Raw genomic sequence first — 27,951 nt, forward strand, 5'->3', positions numbered from 1 at the left:
AAAAAAAAAAAAAAAAAAAATGAAGGCACGGGTTGATGCACAAATGGAAAATCAAAAGAGCCTGTTCTGTTTTTAGGCTTGGACCTTAAATCTCTGCGCCCCCTAGTGGCCAAAATTTAATCCATTTTAATGCCATAGTCACTAACAGGGAATGAAAATCAATCACAAATGTCTAAGAAATTAGTTGCTCAAGAAAGGTCCCTGAGATAACACCGGTGTTTTCTCTTCCCCCAACAAAGACACGCCAGATGGGTTTAGCGTGACCTTCAGCCAAGGTAGCCTCACCTCCTCCGACTATTTCTGGGCAACTTCAAGGAGTGGGGTTGGGTTAGGGACTTCGTAGGTGATCCTGAACAAGCCCTTACGGGGTGCTGTCCATAGAGGGTGCTCCTGGCCTGGCACCCTGGGTGCAGTCTGCATGCAGAGCTCCTCACCACCGCTTCCAGGGCAGCCCCTTGACCCACCTCCTGCTGGTCTCTACCGCCTCTAACTACACAGAAGCGACTCTGTGGTCTATGAATTCCCCAAAGCACTGAAGCCAAGCTGTGTTCTGTGCAGAAGGAGGGAGAAGACCCCTTTCCCCTCTGTGTCACACTGGTCGTCTGGTACCAAAGTAGGGCTCCCTGACCCCCAGTGACTCTCAAGAGATTCCAGTGACCACAGCTCTGTCAACCCCTGCCCGCAGCTCCTCTCCTGCTTGAGCTCAGATGGACCCATAAAGCTGATCCAGAAGCAGCCTTAGCAGTAGACCTGTTTTCTTCATCTTCCCTCCCATAGCCCTCACCCTCTGGATGGCAAGATTATGGGGTATTTTCCTACAATGAAAATGTGAAAAATAAACGTGACTATAGAAAGCAGCACAGTGTAACGGCAGACCAGATCAGAACCATCTTCACATGCGAAGAGAATCACTAGCCATGCCCGGACTAGGAAATCGATCCCTAGTGAGTTTCGGCAAAATGGTCTCACTGGATTCTGGCCTTGACTTAACCTAGTGGCTCCCAGGACAAAGCAGCTCTCTGCCTTGAGAAGTGGGACAACTGACCGCACGCTGAGAAGAGGGGCTCTTGAGCTCTCTGCCTTTCCTCCCAGCAGCATAGGCTGGGGTCACTGGGGTTCATGACAAGGACCAGGGAAGCGAGGCCCCAGAGGGAGATGAGGTTATCTTTCTGCCACAGGGTTAGCTGGGGGAAGTCACAGTGAGGTGAGAAACTCGACACCCAAAAAAACTGCATTTGGAAGTAATTCCAGATTTGCCTAAAACCAGAGTGAGGCGGGAAGTGGTGCTAAAGATAAGGTGGTGGTGATACTGATGTCGGGAGTGTGCAGAGAACCAGCCACGGGCAGGGGGAGAAGACAGACGTCTGTCACCCTCAACCCCAAAGCCCAGCCTGAACCCCACCTCACTGGCAAAGCCTTCCTGACCTCCCACTACAGGCAGAACTAACCTCTTGTAGGCGGTGACAGGGGCTTAAGATGGGCGTTTGCTGCTAAGAGGCGGAGGCTAAGGGACATCCAAAGGAAGGGTGGGATCAAAATTGAGGTCAGGTGATGTTTCACTTGATTAATTCCGAGTCTGTTCAGAAAAAGACTTCCTCAGCCGCTGGGCAACCACAGCCCAACTGGAAAATGCCCTTAGAAGGGACAGCGTGTGTCTGGGGGGCCACGTCTGGATGTGCACGTCTTGCTGGGCGAAGGCGGCTTTCTGTGAGCCCAAGCGTGCACGTGAACGCCAGTGCTGAGCGGTGGACCAAGAGGCCGGAGGCAGCAGCCAGTGGACACGGGGCTGGAGGGCCCAGGAGGGGCCTGAACAGGACTGGCCACCAGGCCACCCGGAAGTTATCAGCATCTACACAGCAGTAAACATGCAAATGGAACGGAGTGAACGGAGCGAATGGAGAAGGCCTGGGCCCCAAGGCTAGGCTACAGAGACCCAGGGCGGCCTGGGGGACGAGACCTCCCGCCACCCACACGCACCCCGGACATCACTGCATTCATACTTCAAAGCCTCCGCACCCCCGGCCCCAAAGGGTATCGCTCTTCTCCACAGACTGACTAAAGGGAGTCTTTTCTGCAGCCCGAAGGTGGAGAGCCATCCCCACTGCGGGCCCCAGACAGGATGAGGCAGGGAGAACCCAGGGTACCTGGCTGCTACATTTTCCAGCACAGGAGGACCGAACTGCCTGACACTCCTTCAGGCTGGGGGCTGGGGGACATGTTAAAGCTGAGGCGGCCAGGACCGTGCCTTCAGCTGCTGGGGCCAAGGCACAAGAACAGAAACAGGTATCTAAAGCAGCCTGGTCCCGCCTTTCCCTGCCACTACCTTAGGGTCTGCTGCCTGCTGAGTCTGTGGAATGAGAGTCTTGGTGGTACCCTTTAGTCACCTCCAAGGAGCCAATGCCCTTCCTGGGGTGGAGGGTACAGAAATCGAGGAAGGAGATGCAGCTCACACAAAACACCTTCCCAGGGAGGCAGGTGCCGCTTCTGTCTCCCATGACCAGGGTCTCACCTGTGGCCACGCAGGCTGAGAAACCACCCATTCTGCAGAGTGAATCTACTTCCCAAGAGCAGACTGACAGTAACAAGGCTCAGGGTGTGTCAAACCAGATGTCGGTTTATTTGAGCAGCAAAGACCTGTTGAAGGATGTCTGGGTGCCCTGGCAGAGTGATGGGTCGGGCCCCAAACATGGAAGCCACCTGAAAGGGAACTTCTTCCAAAGGAAGAGTCAGGTACACAAGGAGAGAAGGTCCTCCTGGGCCACTTTCTCTCCTGGCCCACAATGCCCTCGATTTCATGGCTGAACCTGAGTTACGAGAAAGGACCAATAGGTAATAAACATCAAAACTGTTCACTTGAGAACATGAGACACCAGCACACTTCCAAGAGCAGGGGAACGGCTGATGCTTGGGAGGGGAGAGGGCCATTATCTCACTTCTACACAGAGCTCAGCTTGGCTTCTACAGGGAAGGTTCCAGGAAATTCAGAACTACATTGACAATTCCAGTGTCAGCAGCGATTGAGGCAGTGTCCGAAAGTTGGCAGGAGTGCGCAGGAGGTGGTGGGACTTGGGGGCAGTCTAGATCTCCTCTGAGGGGCATCTTCCTCTACACGTGGTGCTTCTCCAGTTCTGTCCCGGGCCCAGCCTTTCTGTGACTTGAACATGAAGGTAACTCCCAAGCATACAGATAACTGTCTAGTCCTAACCTCCCCCCAGCTTCAGGCCCAGATATCCAAATGCCTGCTTCGTAGTGTATCGCCTCTTGGATGTCCCTAACCAAAATGGCCCAAATTAAACTTCTGATCTTCTGCCCTCCTGCCCTACCTCCACCTCCTCCTGTGATCCCAGTTCTGAATGACAGCAGGCTCCACCAGCCACCCAGGCAGCCTGGCTCTCCTCTGCTGTCCTCAATTCTACCTGTGCAACCTCTCGAATCATCCCCTCCTCTTCAATGTTACCCCTGCTCTAGTTCGGACCCTCACGTTTACCTGGAATATCGCAAGTGTCCCAACAGGCTGTCCTAACTGCAGGTTCTGTTCAGCTATTAGGTTTCAACACCGCGCATCTGACCATGTCCCCCTCAGCAGCCACGGGTCCTCCATGACCCACCCCCCGCACCCTTCTAATCTGAGCTAACACTCCTCATCTCCCATTTACAAACCCCAATAGAGCCAAGAAGTTATGGTCCCAGCCCCACCCTGAAGCCATGCTATTTCACACCACTTGGTCTTTCCCTGGACCTCCCTTCCCTTTCTCCAGGATCCTTCCTCTTGGCTCAGGTGGTTCCCTACCCACCATCCTACTGTTGCAGTTACTGACACCTGGTGGTTCAAAGCCAGGGCTCACTCACAGGCCCTGCTCCTCAGAGGTAAGGTGAGCCAGAAGAGGTAAACCGGGAAGGGGGTGATAGGCAGTGATCCGAGGTAAGCAGGTTCTTGGGAAGCCGAGAAAGGGACTAAGGTGTGATAAGCGTCGGTGGGAGCGCCAATCTCCCCACTGACTGCTTCACATGCAGAGTTCCACTCTTCAAGGTTCCCTCACATCTACTATCTAATAGTACTTCTCAAGTTGATGAATGAGCCAGGGTATGAACGGCATTCCCGGTATCATAGGCGGATGTCAGGAGAGGGATGCTCCTTTAAAATCCTTTGGAAACCATAGTCCTTGGCCAACATTGTTTAACCCTCCTGAGGAGAAATCCTGGAGGCCAAAGTGCTGCGAACTAGGAAACCATCCTGTGTGAACCTTTCTGATTGAGCCTGTTGGAGCTGGAGGCAGGTCTTTACGGCCAACATTCAGACAGCGCTGGGTAGGTCTGGTTCAAGATGGCTCAGAGTAAGAGCGCACCATGAACCTGGATTAAGCAATAGCCTTCAAAGCCCCCTCCGCGGCACCCCACACACACCACTCCTTCCACCCCACTTCTGCCTCAGCCTTGGCGCAAAGCTTCTGCTGTGCCTGGAGGGAAAGGGCCAGGGGGCCAACACACCAGGGTAAGTGAGCACTGGCCAGCAAGCCCAGGTTTCTTAAGGTTCAACCTACGATCCAGCCAAGTCTAACAGGAAGCAGGGCTGACCCCCTGAGAATAAGGGAAATTCTTAAAAACCCCATTTCCTTAGCCAAAACTGTATCTCATTGGAAGAAACATCACTTTGGCTACATTCTTGTTCCCAATCTCAACTCACCTCTGTCTCTCCCCCATATTATTGTGAAGATGGAAATTCACATCAAGTGCTTTGATGAGTTCAGCCTTGCTCAAAGCACATTGTCAACTGTGAACATCCCCAGTCCTTCAATCTTCTGGGATTCTCAATGTCCATATTTGTTAAAAACAGAACTCATAGGGAATTTTAACAGAAAATGTGGTCTACAAAGTGCTTTGGCACCTGAGTTACCTGCCCCAATGTGAAAGGGGATTCAGTGAAGCAGTGAAAGCACCTCAGGCCCTAGAGACAGAGCTGGTTGAATCCTGCCTCTGCCATTTTCAGATGTGTGACCCAAGCAAGTCACTTCTCTCTTCTGGGAAATGGGGAAAATATTAGTACCTCCTGGGGCTGCTGTGAGGAGTAAATGAGATGATGTATACAAAGTGCTTAGCACAGAGCCTGCTGAAGAGCTCGATAAGATGCTGGCTACTTTTGCTATTATTAATAATGATCTAGTAATGATGTCACTGTTGTTTCTACCCTTTGATAAGCTCATGGTGGCTGCTCTAGGCCACTGATTCTCAATTATGCCCCCATCACTGGAGAGTCTCAAAGTTCTCCCAGGAGGTTATGCCCCAACGGAAAATGGCCACGTATGAGAATTTGCCAACATACACTGATGGGGCGTGTGTACATGTGGATGGTGTGAAGGCACAGAAAGGTCTAGAATCACTGCTCAGGATCACTGATTTACCTCTAATCCCCTCAGTTACCAGTCTGGCTCAAACACTGATAAAGCTCTTACACAACAGCAAATATAAGGGCAGCCTGAGGACTGTGTGGGGTTTTTTGCAGGAGAAAAAACACATTACACTTAAGAAAAGTGCCTTCAAATCTGGATCGTTAGCATTTGTAATTCACTTCCGAATTACCTGGACTGTACCAAGGTAAGTTCCCCAGGTACACGCTAATCTTAAAAATTGGGACAGTTTCTTTCTAGCATATGTCTTAGGATCTTGGGAGATTTAAATATACGTTTTTCTCTTTTGTCTCCTATGACGCCTTCCCTCCTGCATGGGTTCTCCTGTGGGCACTGAAGTGGGAGCTGTTGTTGAAATCTTTGCCACACTCCATACACTTGTAGGGTTTCTCCCCGGTGTGGATTCTCTGGTGAATAATAAGACTGGAGCTCTGGTTAAAGCATTTCCCACACTCTCTGCACTTATAAGGTTTCTCTCCTGTGTGGATTCTCTGGTGGGTAATGAGGTTGGAACGGTCACGGAAGAACTTCCCACACTCGAGGCATCTGTAGGGCTTCTCTCCTGTGTGCACCCTCTGGTGTGTGATGAGCTTGGAACGCTCCCCGAAGCATTTCCCACAGTCCGCACACTCATACGGCTTCTCCCCAGTGTGGGTTCGCTGGTGGTTGGCCAGAGTGGAGCTCTTACTGAAGCTTTTCCCACATTCGGCACATCCATATGGTTTCTCTCCCGTGTGGATTCTTTGGTGACTGATGAGGGCAGAACTCTTGGAGAAGCTTCTTCCACATTCGGAACACTGATAAAGTTTATCCCCTGAGTTGGTGCTTTGCAGTCCAGGAGAATTCAAGTTCTTACTGGCACTCTGAGTTTGTTCCAGAGATGTCTCCTCTGCTGAGTTCCTCCAGTGAGCACTAAAGGATGGGCTCTGGCCAGAGTTTTTCCCAGGCTCACCACAGTGATCAGGATTTCCTCCCAAGTGGATTCTCTGATGTTTCAGAAGGTTTGAGCTCTGGGTGAAGCCTTCCCAACATTCCCCACATTTATAGGGTTTCACCCTCGCGTGCGTTCTCTGGTGGGTGATGAGATTGGAGTGGTCACTAAAGCTTTTCCCACATTCAAGGCATTTGTAGGGCTTCTCTCCAGTGTGGATTCTCTGATGGGTATTGAAGTTGGAGCGGTCACTAAAGCTTTTCCCACATTCAAGGCATTTGTAGGGCCTCTCACCTGTGTGTATCCGCTGGTGGGCGATTAACTGCGAATTCCGGCTGAACCTTTTCACGCACGTGTCACACTTGAAGGGTTTCTCTGCAAGGTACAGGCCTTGATGATCGATGAGTTTTTCTAAGTCCTCTTCAGAAGAACATTCTTCCCACTGATCCTGGGATGGATTTCCCCACCGCCCTTTACCTTCGTTTTCATTTTCACTGTCTTCCCCCCAATCATGAGGGTAGCAATCCTCTGCAGTACACTTTGATAAGGCTCCAGGCAAATCATCAAAAATGTCTTGCTCTGAAATCTGGTCTTCATCCTCATGCCTCATCTCAAAACCTGAAAGAATGGACAGAAATGCATTCATTAGTTAGTGTCTATTTATACATATGGATCTTGTGTCTTGTGAATTTGGCTAACATGAATTTGTACTTATATTTTATATCTCACAGCTTATAAATGTGACTAACATGAAATTGATCAAGTTTCAGCGCACACAGGCATTTCTGACCTGTAAAGCTTAGGAACAAAGTTTGGGACATGCTAACTCCACCAAGGGAGCCGTAAGCCCCAGCCCAAGCAGCCAGCTGTCAGTCTCCCTGGCCAGCTACCCTATCCCACTACTGAACAATGAACACTTTCTTCTCCTGGTACATTCAGTACGGCCTATGTCATATAAGATTGAATAAACTCTATAACTTCCCAGATGAATCCAAGTAAAATCTAGACTGACTGCTTTTCTTATTTAGGGGATTACACTAAGCTAGAGACTGGATAATCTCAGTGAAGCACAAATCCTTAACTTATTCAATTTTATCCTTTTAGTTCAGAGAAAAGAAATGTGCCTGGCTTCCACACTCTCTCTGCATGCTTGCAGATTTTGTGGACATCTAATTACTCCAAGCTTACCAGTGTCTGGGGTTTTAGGACCTGGGGTTGGAGATCTGATGGCATCTTCACCTGCCATTTCATCCCAGGCCTCCTGGTTGACAACCTGGGTACCACTCTCCCCAGAAGTAGGAAGACCCACTGCCTCCTTGCTGGTCCCCATGTCTCTAACCGCAGTCCGAGCCCTCATCAGCGAGTCCAGCTCCTCATAGAAGGGGCAGGTCCCCGGTGGGTGGCTGCTCTTGGCTTTTCGGTAGCTTCGAAGGAGGTTTTTGAATCTGTAGCGACACTGCTCCAGGGTCCGCAGGAAGCCCTGTGCACACAGCCGCTCTGCAATGGCCCGGTACACCTGGCTGTTCTGGTGACAAGTGCGAAGCTTCTCAGAGAATGGGGACTCACTGAGAATGGTCAGGAAGGCCTTGGTCTCCTCGTAGCCCCAGTGCACACCTGCTGTCAGGAGTGAAGAGTTCAGAATTGAGAGACTTGATGAGATTTGCCTAGGTCATCAGGGATTGGGGTCACCTGCCCTGCTAAACACCTAGGCACTTTGGAAATCGTCCAGGTGCCTGGCACACCAGCAAATAATATACCCTTGTTTCTCAAGGCTGTGCCAGGGCTTCCCATCCCCACCCCCTTCTAAGAGACTCTATTCACATTTAAGAGTCTTGGCTAAAGGGGAGGATTTAAGTGGCTATATTATACCAGTTGACCCACGTTCCTGGCTTCAGCTGATTGGTTCAGGGAAAGGCCTGTAACTGAGATACAAGACACTGTCTCTGTACCCATTCAATACATGTGCTCTACTTTATTTATTTATTTATTGGGGTTTTTTTTGGTTTTTAAATTTTTTATTTATTTTTTTATACACCAGATTCTTATTAGTTATCCATTTTATACATATTAGTGTATACATGTCAATCCCAATCTCCCAATTCATCCCACCACCACCCCCCAACACCACCACTTTCCCCTCTTGGTGTCCATACGTTTGTTCTCTGCATCTGTGTCTCAATTTCTGCCCTGCAAACCAGTTCATCTGTACCATTTTTCTAGGTTCCACATATATGCATTAATATACCATATTTGTTTTTCTCTTTCTGACTTACTTCACTCTGTATGACAGTCTCTAGATCCATCCATATCTCTACAAATGACCCAATTTCATTCCTTTTTATGGTTGAGTAATATTCCATTGTATATATGTACCACATCTTCTTTACTCCTTCATCTGTAGATGGGCATTTAGGTTGCTTCCGTGTCCTGGCTATTGTAAATAGTGTTGCAATGAACACTGGGGTGCATGTGTCTTTTTGAATTATGGTTTTCTCTGGGTATATGCCCAGTAGTGGGATTGCTGGGTCATATGGTAATTCCATTTTTAGTTTTTTAAGGAACCTCCATACTCTTCTCCATAGTGGTTGTATAAATTTACATTCCCACCAACAGGGCAAGAGGGTTCCCTTTTCTCCACACCCTCTCCAGCATTTGTTGTTTGTAGATTTTTTGATGATGCCCATTCTAACTGGTGTAAGGTGATACCTCGTTGTAGTTTTGATTTGCATTTCCCTAATAATCAGTGAGGTTGAGCAGCTTTTCCTGTGCTTCTTGGCCATCTGTATGTCTTCTTTGGAGAAATGTCTATTTAGATCTTCTGCCCATTTTTGGATTGGGTTGTTTGTTTTTTTAATATTGAGCTGAATGAGCTGTTTATATATTTTGGAGATTAATCCTTTGTCCATTGATTCATTTGCAAATAGTTTCTCCCATTCTGAGGGCTGTCTTTTCATCTTGTTTGTAGCATCCTTTGCTTTGCAAAAACTTTTAACTTTCATTAGGTCCCATTTGTTTATTTTTGGTTTTATTTCCATTATTCTAGGAGGTGGATAAAAAAAGATATTGCTGTGATTTATGTCAAAGAGTGTTCTTCCTATGCTTTCCTCTAAGAGTTTTATAGTGTCCGGTCTTACATCCATATTGAGTTTATTTTTGTGTATGGTGTTAGGGAGTGTTCTAATTTCATTCTTTTACATGTAGCTGTACAGTTATCCCAGCACCACTTATTAAAGAGACTGTCTTTTCACCATTGTATATCCTTGCCTCCTTTGTCATATTTTAGTTGACCACAGGTGCGTGGTTTTATCCCTGGGCTTTCTATCCTGTTCTATTGATCTATATATCTGTTTTTGTGCCAGTACCATATTGTCTTGATTACTGTAGCTTTGTTGTATAGTCTGAAGTCCAAGAGCCTGATTCCTCCAGCTCCATTTTTTTCCTTCATGACCGCTTCGGCTATTCAGGGTCTTCTGTGTCTCCATACAAATTTTAAGAGTTTTGTTCTGTAAAAAATGCCATTGCTTATTTGATAGGGATTGCATTGAATCTGTAGATTGATTTGAGTAGTATAGTCATTTTCACAATACTGATTCTTCCAATCCAAGAACATGGCATATCTCTCCGTCTGTTTGTATCATCTTTAATTTCTTTCAACAGTGTCTTATAGTTTTCTGCACAAAGGTCTTTTGTCTCCCTAGGTAGGTTTATTCCTAGGTATTTTATTCTTTTTGTTACAATTGTAAATGGGAGTGCTTCCTTAATTTCTCTTTCACATTTTTCATCATTAGTGTACAGGAATGCAAGAGATTTTTCTGCATTAATTTTGTATCCTGTGACTTTACCAAATTCATTGTTTAGCTCTAGTAGTTTTCTGGTGGCATCTTTAGGATTCTTTATGTATAGTATCATGTCATCTGCAAACAGTGACAGTTTTACTTCTTCTTTTCCAATTTGTATTCTTTTATTTCTTTTTCTTCTCTGATTGCCATGGCTAGAACTTCCAAAACTATGTTGAATAATAGTGGTGAGAGTGGGTATCCTTGTCTTGTTCCTGATCTTAGAGGAAATGGTTTCAGTTTTTCACCATTGAGAATGACGTTTGCTGTGGGTTTGTCATATATGGCCTTTATTATGTTGAGGTAGGTTCCCTCTATGCCCACTTTCTGGAGAATTTTTATTATAAATCGGTGTTGAATTTTGTCAAAAGCTTTTTCTGCATCTATTAAGATGATCATACGGTTTTTCTTTTTCAATTTTTTAATGTGGTGTATCACATTGATTGATTTGCATACATTGAAGAATCCATGCATCCCTGGGATAAATCCCACTTGATCATGGTGTATGATCCTTTTAACGTGTTGTTGGATTCTGTTTGCTAGTATTCTGTTTGCTAGTTGAGGATTTTTGCATCTATATTCATCAGTGATTTTGGTCTGTAATTTTCTTTATTTGTGATATCTTTCTCTGGTTTTGGTATGAGGGAGATGGTGGCCTCATAGAATGAGTTGGGGAGTGTTCCTTCCTCTGCAGTTTTTTGGAAGAGTTTGAGAAGGATGGGTGTTAGCTCTTCTCTAAATGTTTGACAGAATTCACCTGTGAAGCCATCTGGTCCTGGACTTTTGTTTGTTGTAAGGTTTTTAATAACAGGTTTAATTTCATTACTTGTGATCGGTCTGTTCATATTTTCTATTTCTTCCTGGTTCAGTCTTGCAAGGTTATACCCTTCTAAGAATTTTGTCCATTTCTTCCAGGTTGTCCATTTTATTGGCATAGAGTTGCTTGTAGTAATCTCTTAGGATGCTTTGTATTTCTGCAGTGTCTGTTGTAACTCCTCTTTTTTCATTTCTAATTTTAATGATTTGAGTCCTCTCGCTCTTTTTCTTGATGAGTCTGACTAATGGTTTATCAATTTTGTTTTTCTTCTCAAAGAACCAGCTTTTAGTTTTATTGATCTTTGCTATTGTTTTCTTAGTTTCTATTTCATTTATTTCTGTTCTGATCTTTATGATTTCTTTCCTTCTGCTAACTTTGGGTTTTGTTTGTTCTTCTTTCTCTAGTTCTTTAGGTGGAAGGTTAGATTGTTTATTTGAGATGTTTGCTGACTCTTGAGGTAGGACTGTATTGCTATAAACTTCCCTCTTAGAACTGCTTTTGCTGCATCACATAGGTTTTGGATTGTCGTATTTTCATTGTCATTTGTTTCTAGGTATTTTTTTATTTCCTCTTTGATTTCTTCAGTGATCTCTTGGTTATTTAGTAACGTATTGTTTAGCCTTCATCCGTTTGTGTTTTTTATGTTTATTTCCCTTAATTGATTTCTGATCTCGCAACATTGTGGTCAGAAAAGATGCCTGATATGATTTCAATTTTCTTACATTTACTGAGGCTTGATTTGTGACCTAAGATGTGATCAATCCTGGAGAATGTTCCATGTGCACTTGAGAAGAAAGTGTAATCTGCTGTTTTGGGATGCAATGTCCTATTAATATCAATTAAATCTATCTGGTCTATTGTGTCATTTAAAGCTCTTGTTTCCTTATTAATTTTTTGTTTGGATGATCTGTCCATTGGTGTAAGTGAGGTGTTAAATTCCCCCACTATTATTGTGTTATTGTCAATTTCCTCTTTTATAGCTGTTAGCAGTTGCCTTATGTATTGAGGTGCTCCAATGTTGGGTGCATTTATATTTATAATTTTTATATCTTCTTCTTGGATTGATCCCTTGATCATTATGTAGTGTCCTTCTTTGTCTCTTGTAATGTTCTTTACTTTAAAGTTTATTTTGTCTGATATGAGTATTGCCACTCCAGCTTTCTTTTGATTTCCATTTGCATGGAATATCTTTTTTCCATCCCCTCACTTTCAGACTGTATGTGTCCCTAGGTCTGAAGTGGGTCATTGGTAGACAGCATGTATATGGGTCTTGTTTTTGTATCCATTCAGCGAGCCTGTGTCTTTTGGTGGGAGCATTTAATCCATTCACGCTTAAGGTAATTATCGATATGTATGTTCCTATTACCATTTTCATAATTGTTTGGGGTTTTTTATAGGCCCTTTTCTTCTCTTGTGTTTCCCACTTAGAGAAGTTCATTTAGCATTTGTTGTAGAGCTGGTTTGGTGGTGCTGGATTCTCTTAGCTTTCACTTGTCTGTAAAGCTTTTGATTCTTAGCTTTTGCTTGTCGGTAAAGCTTTTGATTTCTCCATCGAATCTGAATGAGATCCTTGCCAGGCAGAGTAATCTTGGTTCTAAGTTCTTCCCTTTCATCACTTTAAGAATGTCACGCCACTCCCTTCTGGCTTGTAGAGTTTCTGCTGAGAAATCAGCTGTTAACTTTATGGGAGTTCCCTTGTATGTTATTTGTCGTTTTTCCCTTGCTGCTTTCAATAATTTTTCTTTGTCTTTAATTTTTGACAATTTGATTACTATGTGTCTCGGCGTGTTTCTCCTTGGGTTTATCCTGTATGGGACTTTCTGCGCTTCCTAGACTTGGGGGGCTATTTCCCTTCCCATGTTAGGGAAGTTTTTGAGTATAATCTCTTCAAATATGTTCTCGGGTCCTTTCTCTCTCTCTTCTCCTTCTGGGACCCCTATAATGTGAATGTTGTTGTGTTTAATGTCCCAGAGGTCTCTTAGGCTGTCTTCATTTCTTTTCATTCTTTTTTCTTTATTCTGTTCCACAGCAGTGAATTCCAGCACTCTGTCTTCCAAGTCACTTACCCATTCTTCTGCCTCAGTTATTCTGCTACTGGTTCCTCCTAGTGTATTTTTCATTTCAGTTTTTGTATTGTTCATCTCTGTTTGTTTATTCTTTAATTCTTCTAGGTCTTTGTTAAACATTTCTTGCATCTTCTCGATCTTTGCCTCCATTCTTTTTCTGAGGTCCTGGATCATCTTCACTATCATTAGTATGAATTTTTTTTCTGGAAGGTTGCCTATCTCCACTTCATTTAGTTGTTTTTCTGGGGTTTTATCTGGTTCCTTCATCTGGTACATAACCCTCTGTCTTTTCATCTTGTCTAGCTTTCTGTGAATGTGGTCTTTGTTCCACAGGCTGAAGGACTGTAGTTCTTCTTGCTTCTGTTTTCTGCCCGCTGGTGGATTAGGCTATCTAAGAGGCTTGTATAAGTTTACTCTCTACTTACTTTATGAATTGCCTTTTTAACAAACATGGGAACTGAGAATCCCTAAAGACGTAAGTGGACTCCAGATAATCTTACAATAGAGTCCAACTGAGATCCCTTTCCTCTTTTGTGGAAGAAGGAAAAGGAGGTGGTCTATTTTCATTTCCTCTGCATCTAAATGATGCAGCCAGGGAGGCAGCATGGTGGAGGGAAAACCAAATAAAATTGGAGGTGGGATCCCTGGGCTCTGGTCTCGACACTTCACAGCTTGGGCTTCTGTATTTCCAGTTTTACAGGGACTGGGTGTTTCCCTAGCATCAGTTGTTCAAGTATATACTGTCATGATTTCTGCTCTATTAAATATTTCACTCAACATCTTTCTTTGCCTAAATTTACTATTTGTGAAATCACCTGTTGATGTGCTCATACACATTAAAATTAAAAGTTCACTCAGGTAACACTTATGATCATCCCCATACTACCAGTGACACACTCTGGGAAGTACTGAATTAGCTCTTTAAGGTCGCTTAAGGTTTTAAAAGTGTTTGCTTCTTTTAGCACAGCAAAGTAAACCACCAACAAAAGGAAAAGACAAACTACTGAATGTGAGAAAATATTTGCAAATGATATGACCAATAAGGGATTAATATCCAACATATATAAAAAAGCATAGGTCAAAATAGCAAATAATTTTTAAAATGTGCAGAAGAACTGAATAGACATTTTTCCAAAGAAGAAATGCAGGTGGCCAACATGCACATGAAAAGATGCTCAATATCGCTAATCATCAGGGAAATGCAAATCAAAGCTATAATGAGATATCACCTCACACCTGTCAGAATGGCTGGTATCAAACAGTCTACAAATAACAAATATTGGCGAGGACGTGGAAATAAGGGAACCCTAGTGTACACTGTTTGTGGGAATGTAGATTGGTGCAGCTGCTGTGGAAAACAGTATGGAGGTGTCTCAAAAAACTAAAAATAGAACTACCATGTGACCCAGCAATTCCACTCCTGGGTATATATCCAAAAAAACAAAGAAACTAATTTGAAAAGATACATACACCCCAATACTCATAGCAGAACTATTTATAATTGCAAAGACATGGAAACGACCTAAATGTCTGTCAACAGATGAATGGGTAAAGAAGATGTGGAATATATATATACAACGGAATACTATTCAGCCATAAAAATGAACAAAATTTTGCCATTTGCAGCAACGTGAATGGACTTGGAGAGCATTATGCTAAGTGAAATAAGTTCAGACAGAGAAAGATAAATACTGTATGTTATCACTTATATGTGGAATCTAAAAAATAGAACAAACTGGTGAATATAACAAAAAAGAAGCAGACTCACAGATATAAGAGAGCAAACTAGTAGTTACCAGTGGGGAGGGGCAAATATAGGGGTGGGGAATGGGAGGTACGAACTATTAGGCGTAAGATAAGCTCAAGGATGTATTGCACAACATGGGGAATACAGCCAATAATTTTGTAATAACTGTAAATGGAAAGTAACCTTTAAAAATTGTAAAAAATTTTTTAAAAATTTAAGTGTTTGCTTCTATAACTAAGAAAACTCAAACAAGCAGAACTGATCATAGGAGAGAGAACAGGAGCTTGAGGATGACCTACTCTAGCAGCATCACTCCAGACTGTGCCCTGAACTACAGAGCAGAGGTTTGGTTGGTGAGAGGGTTGGAATCTGGATCCAATTAAGCCCCAATGTTCTTACCAATACGACTCTGGAGCAGAGCTGGGCCCCCTGGAATCCTGGGTCTGTGGACGAACTCTCCAGTGGCCAGGTGACTGTCATCACCATTACAGTCATCCGTTGTTTCCTCAGGCTCCCAGCCCCCTTCCTCCTGCTCATCCACCTCCATGTCACTGTCCCCCAGCCTGGGGAGAGCCACAGCCTCTCCTGGGCCATCTGAGGCTCTGATGGCCGTCCGAGCCCTCACCAGGGCCTCCAGCTCCTCATAGAAGGGGCAGGTCCCCGGTGGGTGGCTGCTCTTGGCTTTCCGGTAATTCCGTAGGAGATTTTTGACCCTGTAGCGACACTGCTCCAGGGTCCGCAGGAAGCCCTGTGCCCTCAGCCGCTCTGCAATGGCCCGGTACACCTGGCGGTTCTGGTGACAAGTCCGGAGTTTTTCAGAAAAAGGAGACTCACTCAAAATTGCCAGGAAAGTCTTAGTCTCCTCATAGCTCCAGTGCACACCTGATACTTTCACATCCTCCATGTCCCACTGATATCGTTCTTCCCAGGCCTTGGAATCCCTCCAGGCCAATGCCTGAGCTGGTTTTGTTTGCTCAGTATCCCAGCTGTAATCTTCAGGGTTCTTTTGTCCAGAATTTACAAATCTTGGACCCCAAAATTCTGGTCCTTGCTCTTGCTGGGAGATGATGGTTGGTTTTGAAACTGGAACTCCTATACAAAAGGAAGAAGAGACATGATTAAGTAGAAATGATCTGTTGAGCAAGGCATTTGTCTAAGAAGTCCTTGAAACATTTGCCTGCAAGAAACTAAAGAGAAATTCCCAAGCTAATCCCTTATGAGGTCTGGAAAGAAAGGGAGAGGTAACTAGAGGTAATCTCATCAGAAATATATTGACCTGTATGCTTTGTTCATTTGCTTTTTGGTTGGTGTTATGAAATACATCATGCAGAAGAGTGACTGTTACTGGTTCACAGATGGGCACATGCCCTAAATTAGTCAAATCAAAATAAATTTAACAGTTGGAGGAAAGGTTGTGTGTGGTGTGAGTCTCTCTTGCTAGGAACTTGAGGTCTCAAATGCCACTGGCATCTATCTTTTGCCTATGACAAAAAATACCTTTAATATGAAGCTGACACAAAGAATGGCAGAGCAGACAGAAAGAACGAACCCAGGTCTGCTGTGAAGTTGCTGAGCCAATTTGTACTGTGGTTGGAGCATACCCTCCTCTGGACTTCCAATACTGTGAGAAAATAAATTTCCGTATTTCTCAAAACACTTAGCTGTGTTTAAAGGACAAATGTCCCAATAGCTCCCAACCACAGCAAATAGGAAGGCTTTAATCAAAATAGATATTTGAAGAAAACTAGATGAAAGAGTTTAGAGCTAAAAGAGGCTTAAGGATTCTGTAGTTCAGCATTTCCCAAAGGTTGTTCCTTTGAACACTATTTTCCCCAGATATCATGTGTAAAAAGGATACACTGCCCAGCAAGTAGCCAACAGCTCCTAGTGTCTTACTTTACTGCCGTGAGTCAGACCTGCCACTGTCTCTCTACCTTATCCCACTCTCACGTCTAACTCTCCTCTTACTGATCCCAGGCTCCATGGGGAAATGTTCATTATTGTTTGACTTCCTGTGAAAATGTACCTAAAGAGAAAGGGGTCTGTGCTGGTCATAAGGGCTTCAAGTATTTTGAGCCCTGTGATATTTATTTCTCATTGTGGTTTAAACACGTCAGTCTCCTGGGCTTAGTTCACTTGACTCTGCCCCGAGAGATGGACCTTGTTTGATGCTGAAAAGACTGGGTTTCTGGGCCAGCAGGCAGGGCACAGCCCTGGGACGGTGGTGAATGTACTGAGGAAATAAAAGATAATGAGCGCTGAGAGGGCAGGCTCTTGGCAGCCAGCCTGCCGGCCCAGAAAACCACGCCCCACACCCCGTCCCTGCTGCCACAGTGCTGGCCACAAAGAGCACGTCTTCTCTCTAGGTCTGAAATTCCAGAGACTTCACAGAGCCATGAGTCTTAGGGAGTGATGAAACACTCCTTGGGAACTGAGTGTACTGGAAACCCGAGCGTATCTTATCCAGAGGGCACTGTTTCCTTACCCAGGGGCAGGCCGTTCCCACAGCTGTCTCCTGGGGGGTCCTTGCAGAACTCCTTCTCAGCGTGTCTGCCGGGACCCAGGGCTTCCTGCGGGATGTACAACAGAAGGATCTCAAATGTCACTGACCCTTCAAAACAGCCTGGGAGTCCCACCAGGCCCCAGGAAATATAATGGACACAGAGATACCATGTGTGAGGCTAGCATCCTAAGGAGCAGCTTGACCCAGGAGAGGCCCAGTGGACGGGGGATGAGGGGCAGAGAGAGAAGAGAGGAGCAGGGCAAGGGCACAGGAGAAGTCATGACAGGAAAGGAGGAACAAACAGCAGCTTACCTGAGACGCCACTGTCACCTCCCAATCTCCAACGCTTCCCATCTTTGGTAGAGTAGGGACTCGGGGAGTCAGGACAGCTGAGGAGGAGAAAATATCTCTGAAACCCAAGCTCTGGTTCCCAAAAAACCACCTCCCTCTCAGGTTCAGCTTTCCTAAACCCTTGCTTGGATCAAACTGAGACTACTCCTGTAGCCAGTGCAGACTTCCACTTTCTTTCCTTCTAGAGTATCTAGCTCCTAAGCTGCCATGTGTGAGATGTCACCCCTGCCCCAGCCCCAGCCTGAACCTGCTACATGATTCAGCTACAGTGGGGTATGCTAACACCATTGGGAGCTTCATCTTCTTACTTCTCAGGGTGTCCATCAGACACTACTGTAGCCCTTGCCTTGAATTCTGCATATCCCTCCTCAGGCACCCTTCCTCACCCCCCCACCCCTTACCCCTCTTCCCTGATGGTCCCTGACTCTTGGTACTCACCACTCTCTTTCAAGGGCTGTGATGCCATCTTGGTGTCTAGATGCTTGGGAAGGTCAGGACATGGATTCTTCACCCACTGTTTCTGGGACTGTCCCTCGGGCCAGTGATCTGCTGTCCACAGCTGGAAGCTCTGAGATTCCTTCACTGTCTTTAAGGACCTGGTCTCTTCTGCACACAGTTCCAGTTCCTACACACAGACAGCCAAAATTCCCAACCATAAGTTCAGTAACTGGTAGGGCAGGGCATGTTCTTTTGAGTACAGCTGTGGTTCAGAGGTTAACAGGCTCTTTTTAAAAACCAAAGATAGCTTAACGTTTGACGACAAAGCCATCAGACTAATTTCAGTAAACATACCAGCATTTATACCACCAAATGAGTACTTTCTATTCAACACAGAAAGGCTATGCAAGTGTCTAAATGAGGTCACTATTACTCAAAACATTTTTGAATCGTAACAAGATAAATTATGTAAAATTTCTGTGACATTAAAAAAAAAGACAAAAGTTAACCAGGTATATGTTAAAAGGCAAAAGGAAGCATAAAAGCAGATACAACTATAACTCTAAATGTAATTGCTCTAAATATTCCTGCTGAAAGGCAAAGAAAATTCAAAGAATTGTTGATGGAATCTTAAAATGAAATGAAAGAATGTGCTGTTTCAGAAAGGCACATCTGATCTCAAAACAGAAAGATACGCAGAGATAAGGCACTGTAACTCAAAAAGAAAACAGAAGTGGCAATTTTAATTTCAATGTAGAAGTTTAGGCAAAAAAGTACTCAGAGATATGGAGAATATACATATAATAAAAGGAAATAATCAATTAAGAGATAACATTACCCAATTCAGCTCTATCAATCATAAAGCTAATTTCTTATCTCTCTCTCAATAGGTTCCAAATTCAGAGGCAGTGGTTGAGATGTTATTTCCTGGCCCTAAAACCCCAACAACAGAACAATCTCATTGTGTCATAGAAACACCTAACTTTAAAAAAAGTATTACAATTTTTTCAATAGGCATTTTCAATACTCACATCGTTCAAAAATAGAAAATATACACAAGGATATAATCAGTGAAAATACCCCATCCCCACCTGTCTCCATTCCACCTGTCCAGTATCTTCCTGGACTCCTCACCACAGGTAAACACGGTTCTTCTGCATCCTTTCAAGTTTCTTTATATACATGCAACTATAAATATATTTTCTTATTTTCCCCATTTTTACACAAAAGATAGCAACTATATATATATACATTGCCCTGAACCTTATTATTTTTACCCAAAATAATATCCATCTTCATCAAACTTTATTATTGAGTTTGCCAAACTTCACTCCAAACATCTTTTGGCCAATCTGAAAACTCAAATCCGCTCTCACAGAGAGGAACTTTGTCTTTGAGAAGATATGTAAGAATGGGCCATGATCATCAAAAGCCATTCCCAGTGAGGGGACCCACCAAAGTCCCGTGTGGTTCACAGAGAGAAAACACCTGTTTATCAACATTTTAAGAAAAGAATAACTTTGTGTTCAAGATAAAAATAACTTTGTTATAGTTACAATCTTATAACCCACAGAAGTACTGTGGACTAGACCCAACAATAATCCTCACTCCCAGCCCTAGCTCCTCCAACTATTGCTACACATAAGCAAAGATTCTCATTCTATGGATGGTCATTGTAGACACAGAAAGAAGTAGATTCAAGTGACAATCAGGAGGCAAAAATTCAGCAGGATATTGGTTGGGGTAAGGTGAATTAAGAATCCATCAAATGTGGTACATATATACAATGGAATACTACTCAGCCATAAAAAAGAATGAAATAATGCCCTCTGCAGCAACATGGATGCACCTAGAGATGATCATACTAAGTGAAGTAGGTCAGAAAGAGAAAGACAAATACTGTACAATATTACTTATATGTGGAATCTAAAATATGACATAAATGAACCTATCTACGAAGCAGAAACAGACTCACAAAGAACAGACTTGTGGTTGCCAAAGGGAGGGGGGTCAGGGGAGAGATGGATTGGGAGTTTGGGGTCAGCAGATGCAAACTATCATATATAGGATGGAAAAGCAACAAGGTCCTACGGTATAGCACAGGGAACTACATTCAGTATCCTGTGATAAACCATGATGGAAAAGAATATAAGAAAGAATGTATATATATGTATAACTGAGTCACTTTGCTGTAGAGCAGAAATTAACACAACATTGCAAATCACCTGTACTTGAATTTAAAAACAATCCATCAAAAATGCCTGTGCACCACAGTAAAGGCTGCACACGGATGTGTGGCCACTTTATTCATAATTGCCAAACCTGGAAGCAACCGAGAGGTCCTTGAGTAGGTGAACAGACAAATAAACCACGGTACATCCAGACAATGGAATATTATTCAGCACTGAGAAGAAATGAGCTAGCAAGCCATGAAAAGGCATGGAGGAACCTTAACGCACATTACAAATTGAAAGAAGCCAATCTGCAAAGGCTATACGCTGTATGAGTCCAACTATATGACACTCTGGAAAAGGCAAAACTATGAAGATAGTAAAAAGATCTGTGGCTTTGTGGTTGCCAGAAATTGGGGGGAAAGGAGGGATGAATAGGTGGAGCACAGATGATTTTTAGGGCAGTGAAACTATTCTGTACAATACTATAATGGTGGACACATGCCGTTATACATTTGTCCACATCCATAGAATGCACAGCACCCAGAGTGAACCCTAACGTAAACATGGACTGTATTTCTGTCTATCTACATTACTGCTGTAGGCATCCAAAGAGATCACATATGTAAAAAGATTCTGTTAAGTATAAAACACAATACAAATTAAATGTACTGTGAATATGGTACCGAGAGGCGGCTTAGAGCAGTGGTTACAAATCCTGGCTTCAGAATCAGACTGCCTGAATGCAAACCCTGCCTCTACCATCTAGTAGCCAGTGACCTTGAGCCAACTACCTTCCTCTCCCTCGCTTCAGTCTCCTCATGGGTAAAATTAGACTAATGGTATCGATCTCATTTAACTGGTGACAGGATTAGATGAGTTAATACATGGAAAGCACTTAGTACAGCGCCTGGTACATGGCACTGTTCAATAAATGTCAGATGCTTGATAATATTATTATTGTGGTTTTGGCAATTATCAACCTAGCTGCAGCCCCACTACCTTGCCTGACCTGTTCCTTGGAGAACAGACTATTTGCCTCACCCGCTGTCCCGCGGCCCGCGCCTCTCGGTGCCAATCCTCCACCAGGGCCACTGCCTCCTCGCCGCTCTCAGGGTGGCGTGCCTGTACCCAGGCCTGGACCTCCCTGGGTAAGATAGTCAGGAACTGCTCCAGCACCAGCAACTCCAGTATCTGCTCTTTGAGGCGGATCTCCGGCCTCAGCCAGTGACAGCAGAGTGCCCAGAGCTGGCTGAAGGCCTCATGGGGTCCCGCCGCATCCCTGTACCGGAACTGCCTGAAGCGCTGGCGGGAGGCCTCGGGGCCAGGGACAGGGTCATGGTCCTTCTCCCGGGGTTGGGAGTCTGGTCTGCACGAGTCCTCCTCCAGCTTGACAATCAAGAGTTCTTCAGGCTCTGGGAGCGGGGAGGCCTGGGCCCGGGCTTCCAGGGCTACAGCCATGGTCTCTCCTGGATGCCTCCTTTCAGCTGGCCGTCCTTGTCCAGCGTCTTCCTGCATCTGTAGTGTGTCCTCAAGGGGCTCCTGGGAGAGGAAATGCTCCCCCAGCCTCTGAAGGCAGAAAGACAAGGGACAGTGTGAGCAAGAGGACCAGCAGCCTCACCTTCCCCACTCCCCACACACCTTCCACTGCTCTGCGTGGGGTGGGACTGCTAAGAAACGCCCTTTCCCGTAAGCAGTAAGTTAGTCCACAATCTACCACCAAACCAGCCGCCGGCACACCTTGGAGGAAGACAGCACAGTATTAAATCCTCCGGGACACCCTAAACGCCTGAGCTGGGCATCAAGGCTGCCATGATTGGTCCCAGCCCAGCCCTCCTCCCTCTACATGTGTCCCAAGTCTGACCTTCCCTCAAGTTGCTTTCCAAATGTCGCCCCCTCCATAAGGTCTTTCTTCCTGGGCCTTAAGCTTTCCTCTAAGAGTGCTCTCCTTGCAAAATCCCTCACTCTACACTCTCCCTTGGTCATCCCACCCATTTGCCATTTTTCACCATCTCTAAACTGATGACTCCCAAAACTCCGGCCGAGACCTGTCTCCAGACTCCAAAGTCCAACCACCTACGAGGCATTTCCACTTGACTCTTTCTTAGGCACCTCCAACTCAATGGGTCAAAAACTGAATTCATCATTTTCTCTTGAAAACCTTTCCCTCTTCTGGAGCTCTCCATCCAGTGAAGGCACCACCTTCCATCAAGGTACCCATGCCAGAAATGTGGTCATCATATTTTTCCAAATTTCCCACATCCATTCATCACCAAGCTGGGTCTTCTTGGCCTTCTCAGCATCTCCATCCCCAGCCAGTGTCACCTCCTTGTCCAAAAAAATATCATGCTTTCACTTGATCAGCCCCCTAACTCATGTCCCTGCCTTCACTCCCCTCACCCCAACCCCTGATTCATTCTTCACACAACCAGATGAGATCAAAATCTGACCATGTCACTTCCCTGCTAAACACCCTCCACTGGCCTCCCATTGCCCTCAGGATAGAGGGCAAGCCTTGCCCAAGTCTCCACCTCATCTCTTGACCACGCTCCCACTTGGCAGGGTGTTTCAGGCACGGTTCATGGCTCCTGCAACAGGCTGCCCTCTGAACCCTCCCACACGCCACCGTCTCCTTTGGGAACAGTCTCGTCCCTTTCTTCACGCAGCTGTTAGCTGAAATTATACTTTTTCCAAGCAGCCCTCCCTGTGCCCTGAAACAAGATTCAATCCTCAGCCCCATGCTCCCATGCCACCTTAGGTGTTCTCTACCATTACCCTCATCATACTTTATTGTAATTATCTTACCCACTAGACCACACGCTTCCTAAGGGACCTAGCACAGCACTCAGCACACAGAGGAAGCACTCAATAAACAGTGAAATAATGGTCAACTCTTAACAGTGATGGGTCATGAAGCAAGGATTATAATTAATCACTTTCTAGATTAAAAAACAGAGAATGACCTTCTTGCTGATGTCAAAAGGAATTCTTTTCTCCTCTTTATTTCCATCTCTGTGACACTTCCCACGTTCTACATTGTACTAGAGGGCTGTGTGTACACATGTGTGTCCCCAGAAAGATTATAGCCTGACTGAGGGCAAGGAATATAGCTCACTCTTTTTTTTCACACCACACCCCTCCCCTCCGCCACCCCACAATAAGCAAGGTGCAGTAAACACAGGAGGCGCTCAGTAAATGCTTGTTGAGTGAACGCCTGGGGGTTGCTTCTTTTACACAATGAAGACTCTGAGGACACTCACGCTGGGTTATCTGGAAAAATGAGCCCTCTGCGTCACTCCCAACAGATATAGATAACATTAAAAACACCCACTCACAGGAGGCTACTAGCTGCTTCCAAGTGGGAATGACACAGCTGAATTGAGAATGGAGGGAGGGTGATATTTCGATTTTAGGCCATCTGACTGGACTGTCTGCAAACAGGCAAGGGTGATGAAAAATAAAGGCTTGTCCTAAGGACCTCCACACACATAGGGAGAGGCTAGGAACACAACTCATGACCACCTGGCAACTTCCTGCTTGCCCTTCAGCTACCAGCTCAATGTCACCTCACCTGTTAAGAGTTTCTTGACATGCCCTTGTCATGCCCAGCTCCCATCCCCACTCTCCAAAAATCACCTTCCCTCATCCTGTGTGCCCAAAGCACTTGGCACGTACCTCTAACATAGTCGTTACCTGACACTACTGTAGTTACCTGTTCTTACATCTGACAGTCCCATTAGATTGTATTGCTAGAGCCACTACTGTATCTTACCCATTTCTGTATCCACAGTGCCCAACCCAGTGTCTGATAAATAGCAGGGCCATCGGAAATTTTGCCTTTTATTAAAATGGTAAATCGGATACATCAAAAGCCTAATGGGCTATGGAAGGTCCATAACTTACATTGAGCTAAAGAATTAACCTTTCGTGAAATTTCTTTTTTAACCACACCTTAATCATGCACCAGTCCAAACACATTTGCATCACTGTCTCACACGAAGACGAATTCGCCAGTCATCTGCAGAGCCCCACTATGGACCCTGCACTGTACTGGGGGCTAAAGCGCCAACAGTGAGTAAGACAAACAGTCTCCACCTTCATCAAAGTTACAGTCTAATGAGAGAGACAGTCAAGAAAGCAAGCAAAGAGGTGTATGCCCCAGCACAGAGTGGACACTAACAAAAACAGGCAATTAGTAGCCCCACCAGGCCCAAAGAGTCTCAGATAATAGGCATTTTCTTCTGGGAATACTTGAAAGTTGCAAAGGCTCGTTTCAAATACAATCTGAAAGATTTTTCTGCTACTCTCTTAGACAAATATGAATAGCAGTCTAGCCACAGAGGGAGGTCAACACGGTCAGCAAAGCAGACTTCACACAGAGCTGACAGAGGAAAAATGGACAACGGCATTCCTCAGTCCTGAGACTACCAGAAATATGGGGGCTCACTAGGATCAGCAACCTCAAAGAGTATCCATTTATTGAGTGCCCACGGGGTGCCAGGCTTGGTGCTAAGTGTTCTACAGTCATGATCTCACTGAATCTTCCAGGCAAGCAGCTGAGGAGTCATTAGTGTTGAGCTGACTTACACTGATCTGTAACTTACACATACTAAATTACGTACAAACACCAGAAAGAGAAGGAAAGGACATAATTTCAATAGTGCAGCCAGTTCCATTCACTATGTGTCTATTCCAGAGCACGTGGTGATGATACCCATGACTCTGCTGGTCCCCAGACTGATTCAGCTCCCCCCAGCCTCTTTCCACTGAGAGTGAGCAGTGTCTTTCATACACTGTGGTCACTAAACACAAGCCAACTCTTTCATCTAACGTTCAACCAATAAACCCCAGCTGTGCTATTAGCTTATTAAAAGACGGCACGTTGGTTTCTAAATGGCTCCTAGCCAAAGGATTTTCAAGGTGACTGTGATTTTTGGCTAAATGTGATTTTCACCTTCTGTGCTGATGTTAGAATATAATCATATTCTTCTAGGCCGTAAGGTATGACTTCACTATGTCCCCAATTCACATATAGGGAACTGAGCTTCTATGAAGAAGATTCATGTGAGGTTCCACAACCAGCACGTGGTAGAGTTGGGATCTAAGCCCAGTTTTCTCCAGTCATTTTTCTTAACCATCACACAGAGCCTCCTCTAGGTTGGCCAGTATTCCAAACCCCTGAGAAGATGGTATGGAGAGTGCAAAGAACATGAAGGCAAGAGTGAGCAGGTCAGGGTTCCAGTTCCACTCCTGCCTTTCACCAGCTGTGTGACTTTGTACAGGTCATGTAGCCTCGGCAGCTGCCTATCTAGACTGCAGCTAACAGCCAGACTCTACTCAGCAGCTGCCCCAGGCTCCCCAATTAGTAAGATGGGAACACAGCAAAGAAACAGGGAGACTAGAATCAATGGTTACAAATTTAAATGGCTATGGGTCAGGCAATGTAAATGAGTACACGAGTGGAGTGGGGACTGCAGCCAACTACAGAGCACCAAGACGCACATTGGCCCAGTGTTCCCAGGCCTTCCAACTTTTCCCAGAGAAGCTAGAACTCTGCAATTCTAAATGTTGGCAACCAACTCAAAATTGTTTCAAACACCATAAGGATTAAATAGAGGATGATGGTAGGTTTCATTCAGCATGGGCTGTCACTTTGCCACCTTTCGGCTAAATGATCTCAAAGGTCTCTTCCAATAGCCAGGAAGACCTAGAAAGGGTACAGACTCCTCTCAGCAATGAGGGAGCTGCCAGTAAAGCCAGGATCCCTTCATAAACCCAGGGAAGTTGAGGGGCATCCTGGCTCCTGTGGATGTGGACATGGTTAGTGGGGTGCCAGCAAACAGTGGGCTGGAAGAGAAGCTCTGCCCCAGTCCCATGGGAAAGGTCAAGACTAGTCTGTGACCTGCAAAAAGAAAGAAACTGGGAGTTCCCGAAGGCTATCAAGCTCACTTGGCTGACGGTCCAGGCTACTGCTTAAAGCAGCCTGACCTTACACTTAAGGGCTTAAACCAGGGAGAGCAAATAGGTTTCATTTAAGGCACCAACTTCAGTCACCTGTGCTAAGGATTCTGCATCCCATGTGAGTATGTGTTGTGACCAATGAGTTGTGACTTCCAGACACAGGAGGGGGAGTAGCAGCACACACCCCATGAATTTGCCACCCCTGGCTTAAACTCCCATAGGCACTGAATCAGCTTCCAGCAAAGACGGCCCTGACAGGCAGGAGAAGACTAAAGCTCACACCCATGGAAATCCACTGGACGAAGCAGTTTTCAAGCCTGGTATAGCAAAGCTCACCCTGGATGGTCTTTATTGACATATTCATCAAGCATTTACTGACTTATTTGATTTACATCAAGTACTTACTACTCTGGGCTGGGCAGTGGGGAAATGGAGGTGATGCAGAAACTGTTCCTGTCCTGGAGATGCACACAGTACAGTGGAAGAGACAAAAAAGGAAAAAAAAAAAACCCACAGATAATTATGATCAAATGTGGTAAATGCAATAAAAGAGGTCTGTGGGAGCTGGGGTGGGGGGTGACTTGAACAAAGTAACCTTTGAGTTGGTTCTAGAACAAAGAATGGTTCTCTTAACAGAGAATGGGGGGGTGGGGGAGTGTATTCTCAGCAGACAGACCAGCATGTATAATGGTGGAAAACCAAACAGCCTCCCCAAGCTATAGGGATAACCTTGACAACACGAAGATCAGGCTGGAAAGGGAGTTCATTAAGGGTCTTGAATGTCAGGCTAAGGTGTTCAGACTTAATTCCATAGGTGATGGGAGTTAATGAAGCTTTTTTAAGTAGAAGGCCAAATCTGATTTGGGTTCAACAGATCACGGTAGCTACAATGTGTTTGTCCAAACTGTGGAGGTGAAAAGGTGTAGGCTTCAGAAAAAACCCTGACAAAGAAATGTCTCAAGATACATTAAGGAAACTGAAAGATTTGAATATTCCTGGATGTGGAAGAATGCAAGAGGAATCAGAGGGCGCCTGGTAAAGTGGATGTTGGTACCATTCACTTCCATCACGCAGAAGCAAAGAGGTGCAGGTTTGGGGAGGAACACAACAGCCAGTCCCACCCACTGAGTTCCAGAGGTCAAGACCATTAAAGAAAGTGTACGGGGGTATCAACTCAGATGTTTGTTTTAGATGAGCAGGTAGGGGCTGGAACACTATTTTTAAGGTCCGGCTTCATGCTCAGGCCCACTCACCTTCACTTCTTGTAGGGCCCCAGAATCCTCTATCCTTCCCTATAAGGTCTCCAGACCCTTCCACCTTCAGAACCTCTCCCGGTCCCCTCACCTACACACCCTTCTAAGAACCTCCACTCCCAGGGCCTTCTATCTCCCTCCGCATCCCCGACCCCTCTATGACCCTTTCCATCTCCGGACGCTTCATCCTCTGACCGCCCCTCACCCCCACCCCACATAAAAGCTTCTTTTTCCCCCTCTCACCTTCCCCGGCCCCCCGTGACACCACCAACTCCTAAGTCTCCAGCCTAGAGCCTTGAGTCTCAGCTGCCCCCGCCCCGCCACCCGGACTCACCCACCGAGACACCCACTTCACAACAGGGCGGAAGTGTTCCAGGGCTCGCGCAGGGAATGCTGGGATGCGGAGTCCGAGCGGCGCCACCCCGGGAATGGAGCATCTGGGACTACAACTCCCAGAAGGCACAGCGGGAGC

General features: G+C 45.3%; 1 protein-coding gene across 4 annotated transcripts; it reads right to left on the reverse strand.

Annotated features, from left to right (window-relative positions):
* Positions 1-3,653: 3,653 nt before the first annotated feature.
* Positions 3,654-27,881, reverse strand: ZSCAN20 (zinc finger and SCAN domain containing 20). Of its 4 annotated transcripts, none has more exons than XM_024765310.1 (8): positions 27,818-27,881; positions 21,310-21,834; positions 18,095-18,281; positions 17,618-17,694; positions 17,288-17,372; positions 15,202-15,894; positions 7,525-7,953; positions 3,654-6,954 (listed from the first exon to the last, which is right to left on the reverse strand). In XM_024765310.1, exons 2-8 carry the CDS (start codon positions 21,781-21,783, stop codon positions 5,699-5,701), a joined length of 3,201 nt encoding a protein of 1,066 aa, XP_024621078.1. In that variant the 5' UTR covers positions 21,784-21,834; positions 27,818-27,881; the 3' UTR covers positions 3,654-5,698. The 4 variants fall into 4 exon arrangements, with proteins under 4 accessions (XP_024621078.1, XP_024621079.1, XP_024621080.1 ...); XM_024765311.1 differs by having other exon boundaries at positions 27,830-27,849; XM_024765312.1 differs by having other exon boundaries at positions 7,525-7,950; positions 27,814-27,847.
* Between the last annotated feature and the right edge of the window lie 70 nt (positions 27,882-27,951).

This window comes from Neophocaena asiaeorientalis, unplaced genomic scaffold (assembly GCF_003031525.2).
Source record: "Neophocaena asiaeorientalis asiaeorientalis breed wild unplaced genomic scaffold, Neophocaena_asiaeorientalis_V1.1 scaffold409, whole genome shotgun sequence".
Taxonomy (NCBI): Eukaryota; Metazoa; Chordata; class Mammalia; order Artiodactyla; family Phocoenidae; genus Neophocaena; species Neophocaena asiaeorientalis.